The 21702-nt window shown below is 43.1% G+C and overlaps 1 protein-coding gene across 1 annotated transcript in view; it reads right to left on the reverse strand.

Annotated features, from left to right (window-relative positions):
* Positions 1-21702, reverse strand: part of LOC126161268 (brain-specific angiogenesis inhibitor 1-associated protein 2-like) — a 627170-nt gene that overhangs the window by 51629 nt on the left and 553839 nt on the right. The window contains exon 11 of the mRNA XM_049917007.1: positions 17671-17821. Within this exon, the coding sequence (XP_049772964.1) occupies positions 17671-17821 (151 nt within the window). The remainder of the gene's footprint in view (positions 1-17670; positions 17822-21702) is intronic.

The following is a 21702-nucleotide window of genomic DNA, read 5'->3' on the forward strand; positions in this document are numbered from 1 at the left end:
ACCTACTCCGAATTTTTCTTTTGTTTCCTTTACTGCTTGCTCAATATACAGATTGAATAACATCGGGGAGAGGCTACAACCCTGTCTTACTCCTTTCCCAACCACTGCTTCCCTTTCATGCCCCTCGACTCTTATAACTGCCATCTGGTTTCTGTACAAACTGTAAATAGCCTTTCGCTCCCTGTATTTTACCCCTGCCACCTTCAGAATTTGAAAGAGGGTATTCCAGTTAACATTGTCAAAAGCTTTCTCTAAGTCTACAAATGCTAGAAACGTAGGTTTGCCTTTTCTTAATCTTTCTTCTAAGATAAGTCGTAAGGTCAGTATTGCCTCACGTGTTCCAACATTTCTACGGAATCCAAACTGATCTTCCCCGAGGTCAGCTTCTACCAGTTTTTCCATTCGTCTGTAAAGAATTCGCGTAAGTATTTTGCAGCTGTGACTTATTAAACTGATAGTTCGGTAATTTTCACATCTGTCAACACCTGCTTTCTTTGGGATTGGAATTATTATATTCTTCTTGAAGTCTGAGGGTATTTCGCCTGTCTCATACATCGTGCTCACCAGATGGTAGAGTTTTTTCATGACTGGCTCTCCCGAGGCCATCAGTAGTTCAAATGGAATGTTGTCTACTCCCGGGGCCTTGTTTCGACTCAGGTCTTTCAGTGCTCTGTCAAACTCTTCACGCAGTATCTTATCTCCCATTTCGTCTTCATCTACATCCTCTTCCATTTCCATAATATTGTCCTCAAGTACATCGCCCTTGTATAAACCCTCTATATACTCCTTCCACCTTTCTGCCTTCCCCTCTTTGCTTAGAACTGGGTTGCCATCTGAGCTCTTGATATTCATACAAGTGGTTCTCTTCTCTCCAAAGGTCTCTTTAATTTTCCTGTAGGCAGTATCTATCATACCCCTAGTGAGACAAGCCTCTACATCCTTACATTTGTCCTCTAGCCATCCCTGCTTAGCCATTTTGCACTTCCTGTCGATATCATTTTTGAGACGTTTGTATTCCTTTTTGCCTGCTTCATTTACTGCATTTTTATATTTTCTCCTTTCATCAATTAAATTCAATATTTCTTCTGTTACCCAAGGATTTCTATTAGCCCTCGTCTTTTTACCTACTTGATCCTCTGCTGCCTTCACTACTTCATCCCTCAGAGCTACCCATTCTTCTTCTACTGTATTTCTTTTCCCCATTCCTGTCAGTTGTTTCCTTATGCTCTCCCTGAAACTCTCTACAACCTCTGGTTCTTTCAGTTTATCCAGGTCCCATCTCCTTAAATTCCCACCTTTTTGCAGTTTCTTCAGTTTCAATCTGCAGTTCATAACCAATAGATTGTGGTCAGAATCCACATCTGCCCCAGGAAATGTCTTACAATTTAAAACCTGGTTCCTAAATCTCTGTCTTACCATTATATAATCTATCTGAAACCTTTTAGTATCTCCAGGATTCTTCCAGGTATACAACCTTCTTTTATGATTCTTGAACCAAGTGTTGGCTATGATTAAGTTATGCTCTGTGCAAAATTCTACAAGGCGGCTTCCTCTTTAATTCCTTCCCCCCAATCCATATTCACCTACTATGTTTCCTTCTCTCCCTTTGCCCACTGACGAATTCCAGTCACCCATGACTATTAAATTTTCGTCTCCCTTCACTACCCGAATAATTTCTTTTATCTCGTCATACATTTCATCTATTTCTTCATCATCTGCAGAGGTAGTTGGCATATAAACTTGTACTACTGTAGTAGGCATGGGCTTTGTGTCTATCTTGGCCACCATAATGCGTTCACTATGCTGTTTGTAGTAGCTAACCCGCACTCCTATTTTTTTATTCATTATTAAACCTACTCCTGCATTACCCCTATTTGATTTTGTATTTACAACCCTGTAATCACCTCACCAAAAGTCTTGTTCCTCCTGCCACCGAACTTCACTAATTCCCACTATATCTAACTTTAACCTATCCATTTCCCTTTTTAAATTTTCTAACCTACCTGCCCGATTAAGGGATCTGACATTCCACGCTCCGATCCGTAGAACGCCAGTTTTCTTTCTCCTGATAACGACGTCCTCCTGAGTAGTCCCCGCCCGGAGATCCGAATGGGGGACTATTTTACCTCCGGAATATTTTACCCAAGAGGACGCCATCATCATTTAATCATACAGTAGAGCTGCATGTCCTCGGGAAAAATTACGGCCGTAGTTTCCCCTTGCTTTCAGCCGTTCGCAGTACCAGCACAGCAAGGCCGTTTTGGTTAATGTTACAAGGCCAGATCAGTCAATCATCCATATGCCGTAGTGTCGAACAAATAAAGAGAGATATACTTTCTTATCAGTGCCCATATGGCTGACAACGGGATGAAACATCACCTTGAAAAAAAAGAAAACAGTTTAATTTGTCTCAATGAATATCGTTGAAAAGTAACAGATATAAAAAATTCAAACAAGAATTGCATTCTCTTTAATTTACGTTGCAAAGGTGCGCCCAGATTTGTCGAGAAGGTCATATTTTTCGAAATTTCCTCCCCCTAATATATTGTTTTTCATTTCGAAATTTGACAATTAGTGAAAAGTATGGCATTGTTAATACTAAATTCAGTCATATCCGTTAAAATTGTATTCCAAAGAGGCATTTGTCAGAAATAAGATAGAAATATCCTTACATCGTTGTACACAGCCGCGATTTGTGTCCGCTTTAGTGCGAATTCTCGTGTTTCACCCCCTTAATGGCCGTATGGATACGTACAAAAAGTGTTTCTTATTTTGCTATACACTATAACATATTCAAATCTGATAAAAATCGAAGTGTATCCCTTGGGTAGGTTTACTTGTAACATAAGTAACAGGTAATGTAATTACAAGTATTGTTCAGCTTAGTCCGTATCACCAAAATAATTTTTTATACTTCTCTCTCTCTCCCCTCTCTCTTTTATATATATATATATATATATATTCAGCGCCTCTTCTTTTTCAAATTATATTTAAATACAACATTGATTATCCGTTATGTAGCAGTGCTCACGTAGTACACAGGAGTGAAAAGATCAGAAGAGAAAAATTACTGGTGGTGCGTTTTGTAAACCAAATAGTTTTCAGAACTGCATGAACTTTATCCGCAGTTACAACTGCGTTTACGTTATCCAGCAGCTGCGTTTCATGTATCTTTCTTTGTTGGTGATCTCCTCTGAATGGATACCTGAGGATGATAGTGTCGGAACTAGTAATACGAGAGTCAAATTAAAACAATTTTGATCTAATTACATTTTATGCACAGCAAACTAAAATGGCAGTTACTCTACTATCCTACAGAAATTTTGAGGAAGATAAAAACTAAAATTTCAGTACATCCGTAACGGAATTAGTGCTGTCTCTTAGGACATAAGGTTGTGAGGCTCAGCTTTTTAATATGCAAATTACTAAAATGTGGAAGGCTTGCTGGCGAGAGACAAATGATAGATATTATTAGAACAGATATGAATATAAACCAATGGAAAATGGATAAAGCTGGAGTGTAGCACTTAACTGCGATTGTAGTTGAGGTCAACGGAACATGTAGAGAGGCCAAACGTGTAGAAAGATAGAAGGCTAAGGACTGATGGGAATTATAGTCATTTAAATAAAAATAAATTTTATTACAACGCATTTGTTATATATGACTGAAAGGTATAACTGGTTTTTCTAACCACATACACATCTGAAAATTGGTATCGTAAGTTTTCCATAGATATGAAAATAATTATAAGATTTATAACGAAAAAGTGGGATCCAAGAGACAGATAATAAATAGTTGCGAGATGAACTATTCATGCAACAATTGTGTACTGCATGTGACCCCCTTTTATCGTTATAATTCTTGGAACTATTTTCCTGACTATTAAAAATTTACAGTCACAAATTTTCAAAACTGTCTACATCGAGTCAGGAATGTATATGGAACTAGCTGAAATTGTTTCATACCTTTATGGAAAAGGTGTTCTACTAAAATTTTATTTTTATTTTGAAAATTATTTTCAGTTTTTTTAACTTGTAAATGTGAAATTTTTCAATCGAGTTCAAACATTTGATGAGATTACAACAGAGAAATGCAGTAAATTTCAGGATTCGTTCACTTTCTTCTCACCTGAGTCGACAAGCGTACTGCTTGATCCTACATATATCTAGCACAAAGACTGACGATCAATATTACAGTGATTCGAGATCACACGGAAGCTTACCGGCAACTGTTCTCCCGGCGAGCCATTCGTGAGTGGAACAGCAACATGGGGAAATGGCAGTGATACAGAAAGTACTCTTCGTCTAGTATTGCATTGCCTGCCAGTTCTGAGCAGTGTTGAAAATTTCAAGTCTCTAGCTCATCGAGAAGTTAGTTTAAAATTAATTGTAAATTTGTAGCGAACAGACAGACACACAAGGTCGCGAGTTAATAAAAACGTAGTGATACAATCGTGTATAACATGTGATCAAAAAGTTTCTGTTGGAGGGCATTCCTGAGCGTATATGCAACGCAGCGCGATCCCGATGCGGGTATATGACAAGGGTTAATATGGAATTCCTGCTTTTCCGACATTGGTGCCGAAATTGAGGAATCTGTGGCGACGTTATTACCAAATGCGTCCAAACAGGGCAAACGTGCTGTTATTGTTTTCTTGGCCGCCGAAGGACAAACACCGGTAGACCTACAAGAATGAAGAATGTGTACGGGGCAGCATGTCTGTGGAAAACCAGCGGTATGGATGGAAACTGCAAGAACGGGTCCTGCTGATTCATGGTAACGCACTTCCCCATATCGCAAATGTCATGAAGTTACTTCAATAGAAGTGGGAGACACAAGATCATATGCCATTTAGTCCCTACCTCTCCCCACGCGATTATCACGCCTTCGGTACCTCAAAAAAAAAGGTCTTTAAGGTTTGATGACTCCTGTCGGACGAGGCTGTGCAGCAAGCATTTGCGGACTTCTTAAAGCAGCAGGACATGGTGCTGTACTAAACGCGCATCTTCAACCTGGTTCGTAAGTGGGATGATTATCTCAATACTCACGGTGATTCTGCGAAATTGGCATACCGGTTCCGGACAGGAAACCTTTTTAACGCCCCTTACATGTACCAAATTTGGTTGAAATTGCTCCAGGGGTATCTGAGTTAATGTTTCGTTTTAGACCTACACCTTTTCATCATCAACCTGAGCAGTACAGCTGCTAGGTGGGTCTTACTTTTTTCGAGGTTCCAGCTCAGTTTGGTAGAAACTGCTTCAGACGTTACGGAGGTGCTCCTATAAATCGAATGAGTTGTCACAGACTGTTTCTGTTGCAGGTAACTTGCGCAAATTGCCCCTGTAAGGGGTCTGATGCAATGCAACCTGCTAAGCACAGCCATCGTGCGGGAACTCTAATTGGACAGGCGGTGCACTGCATTATGCTTCATGCTTGTCACCCCGTTTTCATCCCCCCCCCCCCCTGTTTCTCTATTGCAGATGGTGGGCTACCACCACACTATTCCATTGTCATCCTGTTCTGAGATTTATTTAAATTTTCAAGTCTATAGCTCACAGAGAAATTAGTTTAAAATCAATTACAAAATCTGTACCGAAAGGACAGCAAAACAGGAGAGCGCGTAATGATAACCTTGTTACAGGTGACCGAGACGACGTTATTCTGATTAGATGGCATTAGGAAATATGTAGGGGGTACATGCATGCGCATTGCTGAATGAATTCTTTTGTTCAGCAGCGTCTGCGAAATGGCTGGTGCCGGTGATAATAGCAGCTACGCTACATTCAAAAGTTGCAATTGTGGCATGAAGTGGAATTCAAACGTACAGCCTCATGATATATAATTTAAGAATTGGTTTTATTTTTTTAGAAGGTAGGTTCTCGAGAATGTGTGTTCCTGTGTGCTGCAAACAATTCTTCCCTTCCCCCGTGTTTCCCGAACACCGTAAATTAATCGACATCGTTTTGTGTGAACGTTTCAAAACTGTGTGATGGGCCGCTGAAGATGTTCATCACTCGGGCGATGAAATGAGCCAATCAGCTGGTGAAGAGCGCAGCGCACGGCGGCGGTCTGGTTTTGCGGCCCTAATGAGAGCTCCGCAGCTGAACCGATAACGGGCGGGCGTTAATTACGCGAAGACAGCCAGAGCCGTGTTCAGCCGCGCTAAACGAGGGTATTTATCAGAACGCCGCCCAAATAACGGCACATTTACGCGAGGAACAGCGGCGGAAGCCAGCGCTGGTCTGATAACGACGCCTGGTTCACACACCTGCATCCTGACGCGGGGAAAACTGCTTTAGGGGCGAAACAGGACTGCGTCTCACGTATTAATGGATACCCATTCCATATAAAGTGCCATATTTACGTATTAGCGTTTGACACTAGGATAAAATATAGCATCACAGAAATCATTTCACGAAAGGTGCACCCAGGAAACCGACGTATTAAACTAACTGTACATATATTTTCACATACTATCTGAATCAAATCAATAGCTGACCTATATTCATTAGTCTGGGGATGCAAGAATGAAGTTTTTCTCTAAATATAAAGATATTTGATGTTATTTTCTTGCAGTTTATACCGAAACATCACAGCTTTGCTCCCTCCCTTCTTCTCTCTCTCTCTCTCTCTCTCTCTTGTAGCCCAGCTGAAAAGCAGATTTCGGGGTATGTATAACATTAACCATTTTCAAAATTATTTTCCTAAAACTCCTAAATTCTGCTACCAACGAAGAGATTTACATTGGGGTGACCGAAGTCATGCTATACCTCCTGACATCGTGTCGAACCTCCTCTTGCCCGGCTGGTGCAGCAACAAGAAACCTGTGTGTGTGTGTGTGTGTGTGTGTGTGTGTGTGTGTGTGTGTGTGTGCGCGCGTGAGCGCTCCTTCCAGCTTGAGTCGTCCTGAAGAGAACTCGTATATTCTCAGCATGATTGCGGTATTAAATGAAAATTTTCAGCGCCACATCGATATCATTTTACAGGAATCAGGCAGCCTTCTTGTCAACAAAATAAGCAGTATTATATCTGTAAAATACTGAATATATAGTGACTAAGTGGTGACGAGTTAAAATTACTGTGAGGAACGGATATGGGTCCTGGTGTCGTGAATTTATCACGAGAGTCCCCTTAACCTGTGTACGCCTCCAGGCGTGACTCAAATTTTCGTTGCCATTCATGTTTCCAGTTATCATTTCTGTATAGCTTATAATTAAATTTTCATCCAGAGATTTGTGTCTTATTTGTATTTACGATAATGATAGAAGCTGAAAAAATGAATGAATTTTGTAATTCATTTCTTCAGTTTCCAACATTATCGTAGATAAAGATGAGAATCAAATGTCTCGAGGAAAATTTAATTATAATATCTACAGATCTCCACATTACTTTCAACGCAGGGGTGCTGTTCCAATGCCTGAGAGCCTCTGCAATAGTGACGGTCTAAGGAGGGAAAATAAGCAGAAAATATGAAGTTTGGGTTGCGGAGCGCAATATACTTGGGTAGTCCGAGCAGCACTGTTAGCCATAGTGCTGCGGTCCTGTAATAGCTAGCATTCCTGCCTAATAAGTAAGAAGACCCCGGTTCCAATTCCGGCCAGAGCAAAAATTGTAATTCATTTCTTCAGCTTCCATCACTATTTTCTTACACTACTATCCCAAACGTATGTGGGATCTTTTATTTCATTTCATTTCAGCGCATTTAATTCATTCGAATCAATTTGTGCTATTTAGTATTATCTCTTCTCTTCATGAGAATCGTCTAAAATGTTCATAAAAATACATGTAGCCTTGCACAATTTTGGTAAACATTTTTGGAAACAGTGATCAATTAATTGTTATATTTTGACTAAAGTTCAGTCTTGATCACTCATGTATGTTTTAATGATACAGGTAACCGGTTTCGGTTCTTTCTACAGAACCATCATCAGACCCATGGCTCCCTTAGGATGGTAGGCGGAGCTCTCCTCGCTGCTACGCAGTCAACTGATCAGTTGACTGCGTAGCAGCGAGGAGAGCTCCGCCTACCATCCTAAGGGAGCCATGGGTCTGATGATGGTTCTGTAGAAAGAACCGAAACCGGTTACCTGTATCATTAAAACATACATGAGTGATCAAGACTGAACTTTAGTCAAAATATAACATGTAGCCTTCTTAAAATGAGATTAGGACCTTAATACTTATATTAAGCATTAATTCAAAGAAACAGTGACTGGTTGGAATGATTGTTTCTCCCCTTGTTACTTTTCTCAACCAGGTCTTTTACGACCCGCAGAATGTTTTAGCACTGATTACATAATTTATTTGAAATGATTATCGGAGTAATGTGGTTACATATCGTACATTTCATTCAAAACATGTTAATTGACCAAAAGTACTCTGAAACCTGATACAGCCTATTCGAGTGATGAGCCGAGTATCGTCATTGTAATTCGCCGAGAAAACCTGCAGTCACACCAATCCGAATACCTATTACTGGACATTAATATCGGGTATCTCCCCCTTCACCCTTTTGACGTTTTGATCTCTGCAGGGAACACATTCAGTCACATGGCCCTGTGTATGTGGGGGTGTGGCAGCCAATTCATTTTCTGGAGCCGAAACCAGAGAAGATAGTGACGTTGAACGCTGGAGTCCCGAATCAAGTCAACGTACGAACGTGTTTCATTCGGTTCAGGTCGGGGAAACTGAACTAGCCAGTATATTTAAAGAACGCCTTGTCCACAAACAATTGTATGTATGTTAACCCTATCCTCATATTCGAACCGTTCCTCTACTGTACGCAGTACATAATGCTGCAAATATGTTCATATGTACCAACATTTAGCATCATCTTAAGCATAATAAGGGGATCGCATTCTAGACACGAAAAATTTGTCCATACCGTTAGCACTACACGTGATGTCAGGTAACATTCACCAGGTATCCTCCAAACCGAAACCCTCCAGTCTAACTCCCACATGGTAATAGCATGAATCAGCACTCGAAATCACTCGATTCCGGTCTTCTTCTTCTTCACACCTGTTCAAGCGTCGCTTAGCAGAGGCTGCTCGACCATGCTACCACATTCTTTTTAACACCCTACGCACAGCACTATTTTAGCTGGTCTGCTGATAACACTTTTAAAGCCACGAGTGATTCCTTCAGCTGACATCTTTTGATTTTTTACAACCACCCTCCACGATGCTCGACTCCGAAGCAAGCCTGTCTCGTTAAGCTATAATTGTAGCAGATTCCAATCCTGTTGGTGAGAAAACTGTAGTTATCCAATAACACGTTTCTCAATCTTTTTTTTCCTTTGGTACGCACCAAAGTAATTTTCAGGCCTTTTCAACTCCCCTACACGTGACGCTTTCATTTTCCCTAGGTGCAGAAAAAGCAAACATATAAACTGCATACGAACATTTCTAAAAAATATGGAGCAACTATGAGATACAAATTTTAGAAATTTATTACATTTTTCTTTATGTTTCAGGTACTTTATTTGCAGAAGATTAGGTGACACACATGACATATATTTGCGACACACAAATGTGTCAAGACATACAAATTGAGAAACGCTGTTTTAGCTTATGGCTCGCAATAGAAGCCGATAGCGTTAAGTTCCTTACTGCTAGGACTTGTTCTCATTTCAAATTCCAGATATCTCTCTAGTGCCCTAAAGAGTGGGACCATGTGAATCTACTGATGGTGACTGGTCCACCAGTTGTGTGAGTTATGCTCTGCGGCAACCATGGTACGATTAGAAAGGAGTAGTCGTGTGTCAGCACTGGATTACATTCCCCCTATCATTCTGTTCGTCATGGACAACCCTCACGCATCACAGTCAATGAATTATAGCAATTTTTACATTGCAGCACGCGATCTGTTGGAAATATGTTCTCTCACTCACAAATGCCTTTATCAAGTTGGGCGTTTGGTTAGCGTCATTTTAAGTGACAACAGCCAGTACTTCATTACGACTTGGTGTGTTACCGGCCTTTTAGTTTTGATGATGGTTCAATAAAGACGTACTCTGATAACGCTAATGAGGGGCTGTCAAATGAAAACGAGACAGACGGAAAGAAACAATCGCCATAACTACGAGGGTCACTCCAAAATATGTGGACACTATTTTTTTTTAATTCATCTTTTATTCTACATGTTTGAAAGTTTTACAGGACAAATATTTTTATTTCTCCACATAATTTCCATCCCTCTCAACTGCCATACGCCATCTTGGAACCAGCGCCTGTATACCCGCACGGTAAAATTCTGGACCATCCTCTTGGAGCCACTGTTTGGCAGCGTGCACAAGGGAGTCATCATCTTTAAACCTTGTTCCACGAGGAGAGTCTTTCAGTTCCACGAAGAGATGATAGTCACATGGAGCCCGGTCAGGACTGTAAGGCGGCTGTTTCAGTGTTGTCCATCGGAGTTTTGTGATCGCATCCATGGTTTTTGACTGACGCGTGGCCGTGCATTGTCGTGCAACAGCAAAACGTCCTGCTTTTGCCGATGTGGTCGAACACGACTCAGTCGAGCTTGAAGTTTCTCCAATGTCGCACATATGCATCAGAATTTATAATGGTTCCACTTGGCATGATGCCCACAAGCAAGAGTCCTTCGGAATCGAAAAACACCGAAGCCATAACTTTTCTAGCAGGTGTGGTTTTGAATTTTTTTTCTTGGGTGAATTTGCATGGCGCCACTCCATTGATTGCCTCTTCGTCTCTGGTGGAACATGATGGAGACATGTTTCATCACCTGTCACAATTCTCCCAAGAAATTCATCTCCACCATTCTCGTAGTGTTCCAAAAGTTCGCTGCATACCGCTTTTCTAGTTTCATTGTGAGCCACTGTCAACATCCTGGAAACCCATCTGGCACAAACCTTTTTCAACGCCAACATTTTCGTATTCTGCAAACACTTACTTCCCCTATCCCATCGTAGCGTGACAATTCGTTCACTGTGATGCGTCTGTCAGCAGTCACCTATTCGTAACTCTCTGCACATTGTCTGGAGTGTGTGCAGTACGAGGCCTGCCGCTGCGACAGCAGCATCTCCATACACCTTTTTCAACCTCTTGTGGATGTTTCCCACTGTCTCGTTTTCACAGCACAGGAATTATATGACAGCACGTTGCTTCTGACGAACGTCAAGTATAGCAGCCACCTTGAAGACATGCTGTGACGCCGCCACTCACGGGAACACGTTGAACTATGTTTGAAAACACGCGGGAAGGATGTATCTACACACTGCAAAACTTTCACACGTATAGAATGAAAACTGTATTTTTACAAAAATAGTGTGTATTTCTTTTGGAGTGACCCACGCATTAATACATTTATCCCACTGTGGGCCAAGACGGCGTGTGCCTTTATGGAAAAATGTTTGCGGGTGTCTGCGAAATCATGATTGTATCCAGGCGTGCACCTCTTTGTCCGAACCAAACCCAGGGCCACGAACGTCTTTGTTCAGGGCTCTAAAAAGTTGGAAGCAGCATGGGGAGAGATCGGGACAGAGACTAAGTTTGAAATAATACACAGTTTACTTACTTTTTTCCACCTGTCTCGTTTTGATTTGTCTGTCCCTTATACCATATGCGATCAAGGGATTTGCGAATAAATAGTGTCGTCACTGTTAATCTACATTCAACAGATATACTGCAATAACATTAATGATCGAAAGACGACTGCTGTTACGCAGAAAGGTACCATACAGATTTGGTCAACTGTATAAAGATTCTTAAAGAAAGCTGTACTGATTGGTTCTAATTAAAGTGCGGCTACTCATGGGGGGGAGGGGGGGAGCAATGTGGGCGAAACGCGATCGATATGCTAATGCGTTAATGCACAACCAATTTGTGCTGGAAAAATCTTCCAGTTTTGGCGATCAGCTGCAAATCTGGTGCTGTCATCTCACAAACCATTACTTCAGTGTACTACATGGCTATCGAGAAGAGAAACCGTGCGCTGTTAATGAAACCGTGTTGTGCTACATTCAAAGAGTATCGATAAGTGAAACGTCTGAGGAGAAATCCCAAGTCATCAAATGCTTTAAATAAGATGATAATGACATTCGAAAAGACGGGTAGATTGGTGTGGCACCTGGAAGAGGAAGACTTTCTACCCGGGCGGAAGTTATTGACGAGATTGATGTTACTGTAATGGAAAACGCAGCACATCGGAAGAGAAAGTTGGTGACTGAAATTTCGTAAATAGATCTCGCCGCAAAGAAAACCGCCTTTGTTTCAGTGACTGCCAGCCCAACTCGCGTATCATATCAGTGACACTCTCATCCCTATTGCGCGATAATAAGAAACGAGCTGCCCTTCTTTGGTCTTTTTCGGTGTCCTCCGTCAGTCCTACCTGGTAAGGATCCCACACCACGCAGCAATATTCCAGCAGAGGACGCTTAAGTGTAATATAGTCTGTCTCTTTAATAGGTTTGTCGCATCTTCTAAGTGATCTGCCAAAAAAAAAAAAAAAAAAAAATGGTTCAAATGGCTCTGAGCACTATGGGACTTAACATCTGTGGTCATCAGTCCCCTAGAACTTAGAACTACTTAAACCTAACTAATCTAAGGACATCACACACATCCACGCCGGAGGCAGGATTCGAACCTGCGACCGTAGCAGTCGCGCGGTTCCGGACTGAGCGCATAGAACCGCTAGACCACCGCAGCCTCTGCCAACAAAGCGCAGTCTTTGTTTTGCCTTCCCCACAATATTATCTATGTGGTCTTTCCAATTTAAGTTGCTCGTAGTTGTAATTCCTAAGAATTTAGTCGGATTGATAGCCCTTACATTTATGCGATTTATCGTATACCCGAAATTTATCGGATTTCTTCTAGTACCCATGTGGATGACCTCGCATTTTTCTTTTTTTAGTGCCAATTGCCACTCTTCGCACCGTACAGAAATTCTCTCTAGATCATTTTGTAATTGGAATTGATCGTCTGATGATTTTACTAGACAGTAAAGTACAGCGTCATCTGGAAACAATCTAAGGGGGCTGCTCAGATTATAACCTAGATCATTTATGTAAATCAGGAAAACAGAGGGTCTGTGACATTATCTTGCGGAACGCCAGATATCACTTCTGTTCTATTCGATGATTTACCGTCTATCACTACGAACTGTGACCTCTCTGAGAGGAAATCACGAATCCAGTCACACAACTGAGACGATACTCCATATGAACGAAATTTGTAGTGTCACGAGAGTTATCCATCCCTACATCTACATCTACATCTACATTTATACTCCGCAAGCCACCCAACGGTGTGTGGCGGAGGGCACTTTACGTGCCACTGTCATTATCTCCCTTTCCTGTTCCAGTCGCGTATGGTTCGCGGGAAGAACGACTGTCTGAAAGCCTCTGTGCGCGCTCTAATCTCCCTAATTTTACATTCGTGATCTCCACGGGAGGTATAAGTAGGGGGAAGCAATATATTCGATACCTCATCCAGAAACGCACCCTCTCGAAACCTGGCGAGCAAGCTACACCGCGATGCAGAGCGCCTCTCTTGCAGAGTCTGCCACTTGAGTTTGTTAAACATCTCCGTAACGCTATCACGGTTACCAAATAACCCTGTGACGAAACGCGCCGCTCTTCTTTGGATCTTCTCTATCTCCTCCGTCAACCCGATCTGGTACGGATCCCACACTGATGAGCAATACTCAAGTATAGGTCGAACGAGTGTTTTGTAAGCCACGTCCTTTGTTGATGGACTACATTTTCTAAGGACTCTCTCCCAATGAATCTCAACCTGGTACCCGCCTTACCAACAATTAATTTTATATGCTCATTCCACTTCAAATCGTTCCGCACGCATACTCCCAGATATTTTACAGAAGTAACTGCTACCAGTGTTTGTTCCGCTATCATATAATCATACAATAAAGGATCCTTCTTTCTATGTATTCGCAATACATTACATTTGTCTATATTAAGGGTCAGTTGCCACTCCCTGCACCAAGTGCCTATCCGCTGCAGATCTTCCTGCATTTCGCTACAATTTTCTAATGCTGCAACTTCTCTGTATACTACAGCATCATCCGCGAAAAGCCGCATGGAACTTCCGACACTATCTACTAGGTCATTTATATATATTGTGAAAAGCAATGGTCCCATAACACTCCCCTGTGGCACGCCAGAGGTTACTTTAATGTCTGTAGACGTCTCTCCGTTGATAACAACATGCTGTGTTCTGTTTGCTAAAAACTCTTCAATCCAGCCACACAGCTGGTCTGATATTCCGTAGGCTCTTACTTTGTTTATTAGGCGACAGTGCGGAACTGTATCGAACGCCTTCCGGAAGTCAAGAAAAATAGCATCTACCTGGGAGCCTGTATCTAATATTTTCTGGGTCTCATGAACAAATAAAGCGAGTTGGGTTTCACACGATCGCTGTTTCCGGAATCCATGTTGATTCCTACATAGTAGATTCTGAGTTTCCAAAAACGACATGATACTCGAGCAAAAGACATGTTCTAAAATTCTACAACAGATCGACGTCAGAGATATGGGTCTATAGTTTTGCGCATCTGCTCGACGACCCTTCTTGAAGACTGGGACTACCTGTGCTCTTTTCCAATCATTTGGAACCTTCTGTTCCTCTAGAGACTTGCGGTACACGGCTGTTAGAAGGGGGGCAAGTTCTTTCGCGTACTCTGTGTAGAATCGAATTGGTATCCCGTCAGGTCCAGTGGACTTTCCTCTGTTGAGTGATTCCAGTTGCTTTTCTATTCCTTGGACACTTATTTCAATGTCAGCCATTTTTTCGTTGGTGCGAGGATTTAGAGAAGGAACTGCAGTGCGGTCTTCCTCTGTGAAACAGCTTTGGAAAAAGGTGTTTAGTATTTCAGCTTTACGCTTGTTTTGATCTGTTAGGTAGTCTGAAATCTGCCTTCTATTACTCTTGCTAAACAGATAAACCTTCCTCCCTTTTTTTATATTCCTATTAACTTCCATATTCAGGGATGCTGCAACGGCCTTATGATCACTGATTCCCTGTTCTGCACTTACAGAGTCGAAAAGTTCGGGTCTGTTTGTTATCAGTAGGTCCAAGATGTTATCTCCACGAGTCGGTTCTCTGTTTAATTGCTCGAGGTAATTTTCGGATAGTGCACTCAGTATAATGTCACTCGATGCTCTGTCCCTACCACCCGTCCTAAACATCTGAGTGTCCCAGTCTATATCTGGTAAATTGAAATCTCCACCTAAGACCATAACGTGCTGAGAAAATTTATGTGAAATGTATTCCAAATTTTCTCTCAGTTGTTCTGCCACTAATGCTGCTGAGTCGGGGGGTCGGTAAAAGGAGCCAATTATTAACCTAGCTCGGTTGTTGAGTGTAACCTCCACCCATAATAATTCACAGGAACTATCCACTTCTACTTCACTACAGCATAAACTACTACTAACAGCGACGAACACTCCACCACCGGTTGCATGCAATCTATCCTTTCTAAACACCGTCTGTACCTTTGTAAAAATTTCGGCAGAATTTATCTCTGGCTTCAGCCAGCTTTCTGTACCTATAACGATTGCAGCTTCGGTGCTTTCTATCAGCGCTTGAAGTTCCGGTACTTTACCAACGCAGCTTCGACAGTTTACAATTACAATACCGATTGCTGCTTGGTCCCCGCATGTCCTGACTTTTCCCCGCACCCGTTGAGGCTGTTGCCCTTTCTGCACTTGCCCGAGGCCATCTAACCTAAAAAACCGCCCAGCCCACGCCACACAACCCCTGCTACCCGTGTAGCCGCTTGTTGCGTGTAGTGGACTCCTGACCTATCCAGCGGAACCCGAAACCCCACCACCCTATGGCGCAAGTCGAGGAATCTGCAGCCCACATGGTCGCAGAACCGTCTCAGCCTCTGATTCAGACCCTCCACTCGGCTCTGTACCAAAGGTCCGCAGTCAGTCCTGTCGACGATGCTGCAGATGGTGAGCTCTGCTTTCATCCCGCTAGCGAGACTGGCAGTCTTCACCAAATCAGATAGCCGCTGGAAGCCAGAGAGGATTTGCTCCGATCCATAGCGACACACATCATTGGTGCCGACATGAGCGACCACCTGCAGATGGGTGCACCCTGTACCCTTCATGGCATCCGGAAGGACCCTTTCCACATCTAGAATGACTCCCCCCGGTATGCACACGGAGTGCACTTTGGTTTTCTTCCCCTCCCTTGCTGCCATATCCCTAAGGGGCCCCATTACGCGCCTGACGTTGGAGCTCCCAACTACCAGTAAGCCCACCCTCTGCGACTGCCCGGATCTTGCAGACTGAGGGGCAACCTCTGGAACAGGGTCAACAGTAGGGAAACGTCTGCTGCACTGGCATTTCAACAAATTGCAGACAGTCGATGACATGCGGCCAGGTTCTATGGAGTGACGAGGCACGAAGTGCCGCTTTGGGGTATTGTTAAATCGCACATTGCGCACGGGGAGCCATAGCACTCGCTGTATCTAGCTGCATGGTGTGGATACACAAGCACCTTCATTCTCGGTGCGTTCGTCTCTGAAGAGACCACACCAAGATGGCCTGCCAGCTGTAGCGCGACGTCTGCACGTTATTGACACCGCCTTGTACAGCAAGTGATTCCTGCTTTGGAAACCACTGTCTTCAAACAAGATGAGGCAACACCTCACGTCGCAATCCCAGTGAAAGAAAAGCTTAATGCAACTTTCCACAAACGTATTACCTCCTGAGGTGTTCCAGATGTATGGTCTGTAAGATAAACTGATGTGAAGCTATGTGACTTTTGGCTCTGGAGAAGTCTAAAAGAACGCGATTACGAGTGTCGCGTTCCGCCTCTACCTGATCTGAAAGCCAGTATAAAGGAAAACGCTGCCCTGGTTCCACGGGAACTGCTGCTATTAACAGTCGATCTCGTCGTTTTACGTCTTGTCAATACCTCCGGCTCTCATACTGAAGAAACTGCGTAAGCAGCGGCTAAAAATAAAATCAACATTAAGCCATTCTTACTTGTTTGACATTTTCTGCGCCGCGCGTGATTAGCCGAGCGGTCTCGGCGCTGCAGTAATGGACTGTGCGGCTGGTCCCGGCGGAGGTTCGAGTCCTCCCTCGGGCATGGGTGTATGTGTTTGTCCTTAGGATAATTTAGGTTAAGTAGTGTGTAAGCTTAGGGACTCATGACCTTAGCAGTTAAGTCCCATAAGATTTCACACAAATTTGTACATTTTTTTTAACCTTTTCTGCCCACGCCCCTTTCCTGATCCATTGCAAGTGAAAACATTTCTGAACGCCTATCTTGCATTCACAGCGCCATAATAATTTTTTCCAGAGTAAATCTGTTCCGCATTAACGAATTAGAGCATCTACCGAGTTTTGATGCCATACAATAATTACAGCATACACTGGACTTCTGCGGTCTTTAGCTATAGCCCAGCAATACTAAGACACGAAACTCACACATCTGATAACAGAGAAGTTTCCAGAATGAGATTTTCACTCTGCAGCGGAGTGAGCGCTGATATGAAACTTCCTGGCAGATTTAAACTGTGTGCCCGACCGAGACTCGAACTGAGAAGTTTCCAGCAATGAACTACTCCGTGTCCAGTGTGGCACAGTGACTGTCGACCGAGCGATAAGTGCAGAAGACTCCGTGTACCAGCACGTGAGCCCCCAGCTGCCTAGCCGCACGCCGCCCACTTACCTGCCGCGTAGCGGGGCGGTGTGAGGGCGCTGCTGGGGCGGCGTGCTGCGGCTGCGGCTGGTGGTGGGCGCCGCCGGGTCTCCTGCCGCCCTGCAGGCCGCGCGTGGGCGACGCCGGTGTCGCGGGCGCCGTGCTGTGCGTCGGCGAGCTGCTGCAAAGTAACAGGTCAACACTGTGTGTCATCCAGGACTACTCGACAGCCTACATAAAAAGAATACAACTCGTGTTGAAACTAGAGAATAACGGCGCGATCCCTTAACTGGATGTGGAAGTACGAGGGTGAGTCAAATGAAAACCTTAAACTTTTTTAAAATATTATTTATTGTGCAGAAGTGGTACAAAGCTGTATCACTTTTCAACATAATCTCTCCCACGCTCAATGCAAGTCCTCCAGCGCTTACAAAGTGCGTAAATTCCCTTAGAAAAAAATTCTTTTTGTAGTCCGCGCAACCAATCGTGCACCGCGTGGCGTTCCTCTTCATCAGAACGGAACTTATTTCCTCCCATTGCGTCTTGGAGTGGTCCAAACATATGGAAATCACTTGGGCAAGGTCTGGTGAGTATGGTGGATGAGGAAGATATCAAAGTGCAGGTCTGTGATTGTTGCAACTATTTTACGGGCAGTGCGAGGCCTTGCATTGTCATGTTGCTAAAGGACACCTGCTGACAGCAATCCACGTCGCTTTGATTTGATTGCAGGCCACGGATGATTTTTTATTAGATCTGTGTATGATGCACTGGAGAAAGTGGTCCCTCTAGACATGTAACGCTCCAGAATGACGCCTTTTTCGTCCCAAAAGTGAGTCAGCATAACCTTTCCTGCTGATGGTTCTGTTCGAAAATTCTTTGGTTTTGGTGATGAGAAATGGCGCAATTCCTAGCTCGCTCTCTTCGTTTCCGGTTGGTGGAAGTAAATCCAGGTTTCGTCCCCTTCTCCTTCAAAGCGCCGAAGAAGTTCTTAACAAGCATCAACACGTCGTTCTCTCATTTCAGGAGCTAGCTACCGTGGCAGCCATCTTGCAGACACTTTGTGAAACTGGAGCACATCGTGCAAAATGTGGTGTGCTGAGCCATGACTAATCTGTAAACATACTGCAATGTCATACAGTGTCACTCGGCGGTTTTCCTTCACTATGGCTTCAACTGCTGCAATGTTCTGTGGAGTCACAACTCATTGTGCCTGACCTGGACGAGGGGTATCTTCCATTGAAGTCACACCATTTGCGAACTTGCTAGTCCATTCGTAGACTTGCTGCTGTGACAAACATGCATCACCGACTGAACCTTCACTTGTCGATGAATTTCAATAGGTTTCACACCTTCGCTACACAAAAACCGTTTAACAGAACGCTGTTCTTTCCTGGTACAAGTCACAAGGCGGCGACCATCGTTATACTGATACTGCGACGGTACGTGTGCATCTGCACTATGCTGCCACCTACAGACTATTCTGCACGCTATTTGTAGCACGCTTACCAACGTAAAGGATAACGACGTGAAATTTCGATTTGTTATTACAAATTTGAGATTTTCATTTGACTCACCCTCGTACTTAGGACACCTAGCGGCAAACACATAAGGTGTGTAGAAAACATAAGCATCCAGAGTCGCATCGTCATCTAACACTGTATTACGTACTGTGATAGCACGAGCTCACGATGTAAGGAATACCGATGACCATCACTCATTAAAAGATCTCCGGAGCACATTGTGTGCGGATGGGGTTCAGGTTGCACGATTCTCGGAATCGACTGGGGGTTTTGCTATCGATTAGAGTTTAGAGCCTTTTTTTCCTCAGGAACTGAGCCACCAGGCACAGAGGCACTTGGCATAGGAGCCACCGAATGACAAAAGCAGAAAGCGTGTTTGTCTTGCTGTGGCGAGGACTAGAGGAAGGTGTTCAAACTCGCTGAGTCAAATCGTGATGTTGTGCTGCCCTAAGCCATTCAGCGCCACTGCATGTTCTGATTTTACAGAACCGAAATTATATGAAATCGTATGATATGTGGATTACAGAAAAGTAATACGAAGGTGAATTGGCACTAGCGTGGATACTTTTGTTCGTGGCCAGCGGTTGATCCTTGGTACTGTCACTTGGTTTTTAGAACACTGTCCGGTGTGGTAGCGCCGAGCAGTGTCACGTTTTCTGAAGCTCTGCTTACTACAGAGTAAGTGAGGTGCTATGGTTGGATGGTGTACTGAGCTGGTACTAAGTTCATGCGTACGAACCTTCCAGTTGATCTGCTGGAACAGGGAGGTGGGAGGACGAAGGTCCCAGTATTTGGAGTGAAGAACTACTGGTTGTTGATCAATTGGATGCATATCACTCGCATATCACTCAGAGACACTATTGTGGAATTCTACCGGATATGTTCTCAGAGCTTTAAAAAACAACAGCTCCCATAGCACATTTGCTGACCACCTTGTACCCCACAATCACCACCCAACCACAATATAAACAGACTTAAGAATAATAAAACCTAGCCATAGCCTATACAGCAAACTGACCATTGAGGAAAACTTCCACATACAGAAGGCAGCAGCAGAAGGAAAAAAGGTCTTAAACGAATACACTACACTCTGCAAGGGCACACTATTTAACACATTAAAGGAACTTTGCAAATAAACAGCACAGACAGGTAACGTCTACGGACACGTACACACAAACACACACACACACACACACACACACACACACACACACACACATAAGAAATAAAATGCAAACTCAAATCAATTTTGGCGCAGAACTCTCTGGTGAACAAATGAACACTGACTGGGCTGCGACACACAACAAACCACAATCATACTGTGTTTTGGGGAAGTGATACGTGTTTTACTACGTTGTTTGTGGAAAATACTTGTTATAGTTACGTGCGCATCACAGCACTTCACCACGATGCGGAGAATGAAAGCGCTTGCCGCACTAGAAAGTAAGTAAAAACGAATATAGGCGCCAAAACATCGCAACAAACTAAATTACTTTCTAGAAGATAGGTTAACTCCCAGCAAAAACATTCTCATCAACATCGTTTGGTTGCAGATGACAAGCTACCTGTAGTAAGTAACACACAAGTGATCCGGAAAATTCATGCACACCAAATGTAAAGGTATTTACAACACGAAACGACCTATTGTTTGAACTGAAATCCACATAATTTTATAATTTTTTAAGAAAAATTATCACATTACAGAATAAATAAAAACGAAAACCCACGGATGATGGCACAGTGGTGCCGAAACATGTTTGGGTGCTGAGAAATAACGGGGTTTTGCGTAACTGGCGGACCTCACATCCAACAGTACGTACTCACTTCTAGTTCAACATATTTCATTGTCCACTCTATTGTATTCATTTTTAATATTGTGACCAGTTTTGATTCAACAGGAACCAAATGACCTGCATCGGTTACTCTTGTAACTGATATAATGATATGTTTGGTGTTTAACCAAAACCGGTCACTGTTTTACAAATGACTACCTTCAAGACGAACAATGAAATCTGTTAAAGATGAAATCCCTGTGCCGAAAGGAACTCGAAATTTAACGGTGGCCTTTCCTGATGGAAACGATTTAAAATGCCTCGTCAACTGTCTCAAGTATCCTGTCTATATGGTGCACATTAAAACAGTATGAGTCTTTCAGGTGTTGACTGTTGAACGTGCTCAACCACAGGTATAGCGAGAAGTCGCAGCGACTAGTTAATACTATGGATCGGGGTCCACTCTCCCACCCCCAATCTCCACTAGAGTGATTGGGATCTGAGTGTGAAGATATTTAAATAAATTATATAAATGCGTTTGCTATCATCATGGACTTTTTAGAGGAAATCCGTCGAGATAGCTTAAGACATTTTAATTTTTTACAACGTTTCTGCTACTGCTATCATCAGATCAAAACTCTAAACTCATAAAACAAAGTTCATTGTCAGTTACAGTATAACCTGTACCCAAGGACCAACTGTCAGCTTAGGTACAAGTTCTCCCGCAAGTGACAAGGATCTCGTTTCATGAGTTCAGATTTTTGATCTGA

Source organism: Schistocerca cancellata, chromosome 2 (assembly GCF_023864275.1).
Source record: "Schistocerca cancellata isolate TAMUIC-IGC-003103 chromosome 2, iqSchCanc2.1, whole genome shotgun sequence".
Classification (NCBI taxonomy): domain Eukaryota; kingdom Metazoa; phylum Arthropoda; class Insecta; order Orthoptera; family Acrididae; genus Schistocerca; species Schistocerca cancellata.